This window comes from Liolophura sinensis, chromosome 3 (assembly GCF_032854445.1).
Source record: "Liolophura sinensis isolate JHLJ2023 chromosome 3, CUHK_Ljap_v2, whole genome shotgun sequence".
In the NCBI taxonomy this organism is placed as follows: Eukaryota; Metazoa; Mollusca; class Polyplacophora; order Chitonida; family Chitonidae; genus Liolophura; species Liolophura sinensis.
Genome location: NC_088297.1, coordinates 16,644,503 through 16,654,150, shown reverse-complemented (window position 1 = coordinate 16,654,150; position 9,648 = coordinate 16,644,503). Strand labels below are relative to the sequence as shown.

General features: G+C 39.5%; 1 protein-coding gene across 1 annotated transcript; it reads right to left on the bottom strand.

Annotated features, from left to right (window-relative positions):
* Positions 1-1,605: 1,605 nt before the first annotated feature.
* On the bottom strand, positions 1,606-6,905 carry LOC135463884 (transient receptor potential cation channel subfamily V member 6-like). Its single transcript, XM_064741344.1, has 2 exons — positions 6,806-6,905; positions 1,606-6,130 (listed from the first exon to the last, which is right to left on the bottom strand). The coding sequence occupies exon 2, from the start codon at positions 6,026-6,028 to the stop codon at positions 4,100-4,102; it is 1,929 nt and encodes a 642-aa protein (XP_064597414.1). The 5' UTR covers positions 6,029-6,130; positions 6,806-6,905; the 3' UTR covers positions 1,606-4,099.
* Positions 6,906-9,648: the final 2,743 nt, after the last annotated feature.

Here is a 9,648-nt window from a genome sequence, read left to right as displayed (position 1 = left end):
TACCGTACGTGGGAAGGTCTGCCAGCAGCCTGTGGATGGTCCTGGGTTTCCGCCGGGCTTTACCCGGTTTCCTCCCTTCATAATCATATTCTTGAGTACGACGTAAAACACCAATCCAATAAATAAACGGTCGTGTGGCATATTTATCACCTAATTAGACTTAAAAAATTTCCTGTCCTTATAATCCCGACCTTGAACTGGAGAGCTGTTGATTCTCCCGCTCTTACTGACCTTGGGGTCACTACGGTTTTACCATTCGCTTTGGCGTACTCCTGGCATTCCATGGCCTGGAGGCATTGATGCCTACCCTGATCAAAAATTGTTGAAACTGCTTGATCATCAAAATCTAAACCTTTCAATGCTAAGTGTAGCAGCTATCACGGGCACCAGGCAACATCAAAGGGACGTCATTCTGATCATGACCGCCTGACTAACATCTTACATCCTCCCGCGAAGAATTTTGAATGTTCATCAGTCAAACCCATACCAGCCTAATGTTTAGATAATTTCCATTACACATGTCTTCCACCAGTATATGGTGTACATTTCTGTACTTGGGAAAGACCGTCAATAACTTACCCAAAGTGGGTCGTTTATTCCAAGCACTCCGGTTTCCTCCGTTCATATTTAAACGCAACTGCAATCATATATTAAAATGAACAAATTTTGTCTATGACGTTGAAGGATTTATGAAACATAATGTTTTTCAGCAAAGTCTTTCGGCAATCTGCGAATGGTCGTGGATTTCCCACTGGCTCTGCCTGATTTCATCCCACCATTATGCTGGTCGCCTTTGTATAAGCGAAATATGCACATCTCCTACCTTCCAATAAGACCCCAGCTGCGTTAAATCTTTGGATCGTTTCTGTATTATTAGCTTAAACACTTAACATCACTATTCACAATTCACGAATACTTCAATCAGCAAATCAAATAAATAAATAAAATAAATAACCAGGTCTACCATAAATTTTAAAATTTGTGTTCTATGCCATGCATCGGCTTTGTTCTGTGTCACACCCCACGATTTTGTCCGCTATTATCCAAGTGAATATTCGTGCGAACTGAAATTTAAAATTTAAAATTAAAAAGGACCGGTATCAATTAATCAAGTGAAATTCTCAGTTAAACATTCTCTGTTGCGTTTATGACATTCCACGTCCATTATTGCCGGGTAAAGATTTGTTTGTACAGACAATGTACACTATATGGTTACCACATAAAATGTTGGATATTGTGACGGGCAAAATATTTGTAGAATTTTGATTTTACTGTAAGACAACAGTATTTTGTAGTACCGAAAATGTGTCAAGAAGAATTTGAAATTAGCCAGAATTACATTTTATGTTCAGTTAAAATGTTAACTAAATTATGAAAATTGGTATATCCAAACCCAAAATCATTTGAATATCAAAGTTTGAAATGCATCTTACGCATTTAGCTCAAAACTCCTGCTGAACTGTTATATTTGTCGTAAAACTGAAAAATTAAAGGAACTACCAAAATAACTAAACATTGCGCATTAAACATTTGTCAAAAAACACAATTTAATTAGCAGTAATACGAGCAAAACACACAGTACAACAATGTTTATTTCTTACCCCGAACAGCGATAGAATCTGAATAAACAGTGTCGGCCTTGCCGGAAGTACACCCAATCTTTTAATATATTGATATAAAAGAGCATAACTATCAAGCACGATGTCATCAGAATTGTAAATTAGAAAAATACAAAGTATAAACCGATGTTTTATAGCAAGCTGAGAAAGTTTCTTTATGCATGTAGCATTAATTATACGCATAGTAATCTGTGTCTAATGCATGACATCAAATCCTTATATTCATTCCCATAAGTTACAACGTTATCTTTGGCTTTGACTCAGCCACAAACAATTCAATGTTTACTCTGAACAAGCTCTGATAAACAACCATAAATTCCCGAACACCTCACCTGCCTGTGCCAGTAGATGTGATAGACACCTAGGGGTATGTCACTCTTATCCTCACAACTGTTTGACATCTGACATTCTCTCGCAAAGAGTTTCAAAGTTTCGTCAGGCAAACCAATACCAGCCTAACGTTTAGACAATGCCCATTATTTCTTATCAGACACGAACTTATTATCTGTGACAGCAAACATAAACGTTTGTATCCTAAGGTACACTGAATAACATTCTTGAACGTTTGAAGTGATATTATTTTATTACTTCTGTAAATGGTGCTTCACGCCTTGTTCAAGAGTATTTAACTATTTAAGCGGCGGCGGCCAGCGTTATGGTGGAGAAAACAGGGCAGAGCCCGGGGGAAACCCACGACCATAGGCAGGTAGCTGGAAGACCTTCCCACTTACTGAAGTTATAGTATGATCATTATTCGGCATGTACCTGGCACCGACAAAATACGAAAATAGTGAGATCTATAGTCATTCTTATATAATGATATACAAAAAACATAAAAACGTTTACTGCCATAACGTCTAGAAATAATGATTGTTATTTGGGGGTGGGGGAGGGTAATGTAGATGTCGTTTGGGCTGGGCGAATATACTACCGTGCAACTGATGACATCGCAAGGTGACTTTGAGGCTGTAGAAAAACTCACTTCTCATTCGACGAAGATCAAAGCAAGTTAGAAGGGCAAAAATATTTTCTTGCAATTACATAAATTTGGGTTATAATTTCTCCTCGCGTTTTTCATCCAGCACATTGAGTAAATATAGGAGAATTTATATTTTTGTTGTCTTCTGGTATAATAGCATCCATATCATCGCACGAACTGTCGGCCTAGTCCATCATATAGTCGACAACACTTCTCTGGTAAATGTTTTGAATAATGTTGCTTAAACTTCACTTCAAAGCAAAAAAAAACAAAACAAAAAACAAAAAGCAAAACGTCACGAAGATAAATGTTGCAGCGGTTGAACTAATCAAAACATCGTGTATCTGTAGATGACGCACCTGAACAAAAAGATGGCCATGTTTTACACAATTTTATATATGCAGAAGAAAACAATTAAGAAGTATTACCTGGCCTCACTATAGTCTATTTCCTCTCCAACCGTACGCGGGAAGGTCTCCCAGCAACCTGCGGATGGTCGTGGGTTTCTCCTGGGCTCTGCCCGCATTTATCCCACCTTAATGGGGGCCGCCGTTGTATAAGTGAAATATTCTTGAGACCAACGTAAAACATAAATCAAATAAATAAAGATAATCTATTTCTTTTAGCGATATTTACCCATATTCAGCCATCTTTAAAATTAGCCATACCCTCTACAAACGTTGTTTTTATCAGTGACACGTGACAACACAATCTGTACACATCAATATATTGAAAATTCATATCACTGCAAAGAAAATGAAGTTTGAACACTTTTCCTCATTCATAATGTTAAACTTGATATAGCACAGTTTCGAAGGCAAGAACTCATTGCCTCGGGTCATAATTGTTCAAAACAAATGGCATACTGAGGAATGTTCGAGGTCCGGTATGTTCTGAGGGAAGGGGACACCAGTTACCAAAGCTCCTATCGACTTCACTCTAAGCCCAGCTTCTGACACTGTCATGATAACCTAAATAGATGAATTATATGTTATATCTTCTAGTGTATAATCTAACGGCAGAATGATTTTGGAGTTGCATGTCAGGGAATTCTCCGATACAGAGTAGTCAATTCGTGGAGGCTGTCATGAACGCAGTGTAACTGTATGCTGTTTGTCCTAACCGCATGTCAGTGCACCTGTTGTAAAACAAATTACTCTGCACGCCCATTGCTCAGCATGTCACTTGTTTCTGACCAATTATGACCTCATCCGAGTTCTTGGTGTCGAAACAAGACTTATGGAGTTTAACATTATCAAGAAGAAGAAACGTTCAATCTTCATTATTTTTGCAACTTCAAAAAGAGTAAGAACTTCAGGCATGTGTAGAGCTTGTATTGTTACGTGTCACTGACTGAAAGCAATGTTGGTAGTGAGTATGAATTATTTTACAGACAACTGAATATAGGCGACTCGCAAAATAAAAAATAATAAAAAAAATTTTAAAAAAAACATAGACGTCGACATTTTTAGATGTAAGTGTTCCCAGGTAAAGAATCCTTCTATTCCCGATCTAGCTTTGATTGGGTGATCTCTATTGTTGGACTGGTGGCGCTGGGTCTATACAGTCGCCTAGCGTTTGGCTTCTTTTTCCTAGACATCTTAGGTACTTTTGGTCTTTTCTTTGATTCGTACGTCGATTGGCGCTCCCTTAGTTTCACAGATAACCATGTCCTCATGTTGCGATCTTTTTTTCCAGCCTTTCCGCGAAATGTCTCTGGCAGAAAGCGTATATTATCCAAGAAGACGATGACGGACAGCATTTGTATTTTCCATATTACGAGCTTTTTGGGGGTCAGTTCGTCGCATGTGCCAGATATTAAGGCAATGAGAACGTTCAGGGCTATAATGTAACAGCTTATCACAAATAGGTAGTATACGACACGAGACAAACCTGGTTCCCGGGCCATGTCTAGACTGACGTCGTCCAGGCCTAGCATGAGGGAAATCATGGCTACCGTGAGATTTAAAAAGTGTTGGCCCGTTTGACCTTCCTCCGGCACATTCCAAATTAAAAACATGACGACAGTAAACCCGACAATGTTTACTATAATAAAAAAGAGAAATCGAAGTAGATCGCGGAATATTACTCGTTGAATCATAACAGTGAAGAAACTGAAATGCTTCAACGTGCGAACAAAGAAAGAAATGAAACAGAAGTCGCTGAGAAGGGCAAACACTAAAAAGAAATGTGATGCTGTGCCCGTAGCGGAAGTGGCAAAGAACCAGATGTGATCAACTATTGACGTAACAGCGGATACCCCCAACAGTATCAAGTACAACCCGTCGTGTAATTCGTTGAAGGCAGACTGAATTCTGGATGAAAATTTACCCTTACTCCTAGGCAGAGAACAGCGGTGTTTAACTTGGTAATATATGGCGACCAGTTTAAGAATGGCGTATATGAGATTAAAGATGAGCGGAATCCAACTTGCTGAGGCGTGAAGCCACTCCAACCCGCCGGATCTTTTGATGCCAGCCAAGCTAACAATAGCAACGAGCAGAAGATGGAAGCATGCCCACAAGTAATACGGTATCCGGTATGTTTTCCATTTTTCAATGACACACTTTCTCACAGCGTAGTGATCTACAAAGTTTTCAGTGCTTCGTCGGTCCAGGGCAAATACCGTCTTGAAAACTGACTTTGGTTGCTGAGGACTGTCTGCATATGGCGGCAAGTTTGTTTTGTGGTATACCTCGTAAGCTAAAGTGTCAATCTCAGTGATGTCAACTTCCTTAACGTCACTCATACCCTCTGTGCTTTTAGACCGTTCGAATATGCCCTGAAGCGAGAGAATTTTACCAAACAGCTCGTGCTGTCCGCACAGAACAGCCAATGTGAGAGGAGTATGCCCTTCCACACTGAGTTTCCTCCACATAGGCGTTATGATGCCTTGCTCAGTTCCACACCCCTTACACAGGAATACGATAGTGTCCCAGACATTGCAGACGTTTTCAGGATTACAGTAGCGGACAAGGGAATGAAACACATTTTCTTCGTAGCCGTTGACAAAGTCAATGTCAGCTCCGTAATCAAGCAGCAGTCTCATGATCTCTTTATTGAAGGTCAAAGCAGCAATGGACAATGGAATTTGTCCCGACATCACCGTATCTAGAAATTCTGTTCCCGTTGCTTTCTGTTGAAATACGTCTTTAAGTGAATCCAAATCGGTGTTTTCAATCTGATCGAGCATTACATGAACTATTTTTATCTGTTCTCTGGCAATGGCTACGTGGAAAGGCAAACGACCTTCGTAACCAGGCTGTTCATCCTTGCGACGTTGAGAAATGAATCCGGTTTTCCCATTTCTGATTATTTCAATGATTTCATCTGTCTCCAAATTCTCTTCAGTCAAATGTCGCCAGAGGTTTGTAGCGTCCATGGTTGACAAGGCAGCAGAACCATTGTCTCGTTTTTGTGACATTGCCATTTTTGTTGGATTAATGTATGAATCGAGCACTTTGAAGACTTTGCCAAGGAAATTTCTGCTCAAACGCAACCGACTAAGGCTACTTCTGAGTGTCTGAATTCTCTAAAACAAAGACAGGTAATATCGGCGAGGTCTTTATGAATATCGGGAAATGAAAAATGATAAAGTTGTTACAAGTAGCACAAATCACTCATGCAACGGAATGTGATGTGATTTATGTTATAAACTAACGTGACAGAGTACATGTGCTATGTACATGTGTTAATTATAACAATACATCTTGAATAGCAAGCACAAATATTGTTACAGACATTTCATTGCCTCGAGTTTAAATTGGTTACAGTGGAATCAGGAATTGTGAAACTTTTGAGTAGCGGTAAACCAAGAGATTGATAAGTTGTATCGTACACGATTTATTGATTTATTTATTTGATTGGTGTATTAAGCCGTGCTCAAGAATATTTCACTTATACGGAGGCGGTCTGTATTATGGTGGGAGGAAACCGAACAGAGCCCTCGGGAAACTCGCAACCATCCTCAGGTTGCTGACAGACCTTCCCACATAGGGTCGGAGAAAAGCAGCATTATGTGGGCTTAAACGCACAGGGACCTCATTGGTGGGAAACTCATGGATTCTGTAGACGATTTTGCAAGTGAAACTATACAAGTGCACAGCCACATGATATTGATACATCTGTACAGATCGATAGAGTCCCTGGAAATAACTTTCGACGTCGCATTTCAGTAACATTTTTTGCTATATTTCGTGATACTTACTTGGCTTGAAGTCCTGGTTTGGAATAGTGCAATTGCTCGTTGTTCAGCTTCTTTTAGATAGTTCTCTGCATTTACAACTCCACAGGCTAATTGCGTCAGATAGTTCCGTTGGACAGACCTACAACTGTAAATCTAACAGCAAGGATTTTTTTCGTGTTTGTGTATTTTATTTGTATTTGTTGCCCAAGGCGATGGTCATGGCTATTGAACGGTTGAGGTACAAACACGTTGTTACACAATCCCGGGCTGTATTGGCTCTATACTTTTCCACTTTTAAAGTCAATACAATCTTTTTATAAGGCGTGAACTTTGCTCTACTTATCCTCAACAGACTAATGCGCCTTGTCATAACAAGCCAACATATCTTAGTCGTGCAAGTGCAGTGTTTATTTAGTAACGGTATACGTCGCTCGTGCACACTTGCACTGCAGTCAATAATTAAAAATATTTTAGTTGTCAATGGTCGCAGGGGAGGGTCGATATAGGACTACGATAACTCCGCTCTCATGCACAAGATGACTGGTGTGTCTGGATCTTTAGTGGAAACAAAAGATGCACAATAACGTGGCCGTTCGGGAGGGGTGACTGAATTTTAGTCCAACGACAAGACGCATATGCAGAATATATCGAGTAAAACATTTAATATGACTACAAGCCATATACTTCTTTACACGAGCGCTATAAATACCAAAGAATATACCCCTTTCACAATATTCCACGACAGTTTCTTACTGTATGGTGGTCACTTTCGTCAGCGTGGTGAAATAAAAAGGAAATTCTGCGCGACGCCACACTCATTTCTGCCCGCATGTATTACAAAGAACATGCAAGGATCAAAGAACATTGATTAGTCTAAAATTCATGACGCCCGTAAGGGGGTGAAAAAGAACCACAGAACGAAATATGCCGTTTTCCAAATTTTTTTCATTTTTGATGGCAGAATAGACAGAAATTGGCACACTTGCCTACGTACTTGTTGTGTACCACACCATACAGCTGAACCTTCTTTCATACCTCATCAAATCTGACTCGGAACGGAACAAGGCTCAGTGGTATCGCGCTTTGCAGCAAACACCGCTGCATACGGCGGTGTTAAACCCTTAACCATAACATTAGAAGGCAAGTACAGAGCATACCTTAATAATAATTAGCAGAGTGATATGACAACACTAAGAAGCTCCAGCAGGGAATAATACATGTAAATTCATCTTATTAAAGCATAAAATACACATACTTCTAACGTCATGACTGACCTAGTTTTAACGTCATGACTGATCTATCAGGGTAGCCTAGCCTAACGCTGTACTGTACACCAAACATTGAATCAGTACCCTATTAGCACTTTCGATCTACTAATGTAATTCTGTGTATTTTAGGGTGGAAAAAACCTGCTATTTTTGGTGTACATGTGGATGCACTGGAATCAAAATGATGGAAATTGTCTAAACTTTGAGCAGGTATGAGTTTTAATGCTGAAAGTTTGATAGCCAAGAGCAAAGGCTTAGGACGACTCGACCCCAAATCAGCATACTATGACTGGATTCTTTGCTTACTGTTTTTGTAAGTCGGCAGCACATCATAAGAAACTGCACGTGACTGCATTTACTCCATCTTGATAAACATAAATGAAATTATTTTTACGTATACTTTTCAGTGGTCTTTATGATGAACCTTACATCATGTTTTATATAATTCATATATTTACATTACATACACAACAAGTGCTACACATTACAATGCATACATAACACGTGTCACACAGTACATTACATACACAACAAGTGTTTCACATTACAATGCATCAATAACACGTGTCGCACATTACATTACATACATGACAAGCATCATGCATTACAATACATACATGTATGTGGCAAGTGTCGCGCATAACAATACCTACATGACAAGTGTCACACATTCCAATACATACACGACACGTGCCATATATTACAATATATACATGACAAGGGTAATACATTACGATACATACACGACAAGTGTGACACATTACAATACATACATGAGAAGCATCACGCATTACAGTACATACATAAGTGTCACACATTACAATACATGCATGACAAATGTCGCACATTACAATACATACACGACAAGTGCAACAGATTACAATCCATACATGGCAGGTGCGCATTCTTTCGATATAATGGAAATATCCAAGTATTTCCATTATTTCGAAGAATGCGCTGTAGATTGCCCCGGTGTGCCTTGTATGGGTACTATTCTCGCTTGTACAGAATGAGAGAGAGAAACCTCAGTATTTTGTGAAGAGCGTCGCTGAGCTCAACCATTGCCTTATCGTTTGCGATTAATGTTGCTGTTTGGTTATATTTATAGTTCTGTAATTTTATAGCGTCTTGACGGGCTATACGAAGCTCATGGTTCGGTCTTTATTATAAGCGATTTAGCAGAGAGGGCCTTAGCTGAGTAAGGGAGGCTACTCCCTTCGCGGTTGCTTATGTACGCTTTAGCCTGTGAATTGTCGGATTAAAACAAGGCGACTCCCTTGTGACAGGAGCGGAAGGTGCAGAAACGTAATGAAGTCCATACACACGTTATACATTTAACTATTGTTATAAAGCAATATGTAAGTCTTTCGTTGACATATACATGTATGAGCTGCATGTAGTTTGTGGTAATTAGCGCCATAACGTTTATTAAAAGTGATCTAATATTGTTTGTTTACTCGGCACGATCTTGCCTAGCCGATTGTTAAACTTCCACCAAGCCTAACGTAGAGTAATTTCCCTTGCATTAGGTACATTTGCAAGTAATGTCAAAACGCGCATGAGGAGTTAAATGCAGAAGCTATTCTCTACAAAGGA

What these genes read in the sequence shown, in the direction of transcription:
- LOC135463884 (XM_064741344.1), bottom strand. Translation starts at nt 6,028, where the DNA reads ATGGCAATGTCACAAAAACGAGACAATGGTTCTGCTGCCTTGTCAACC.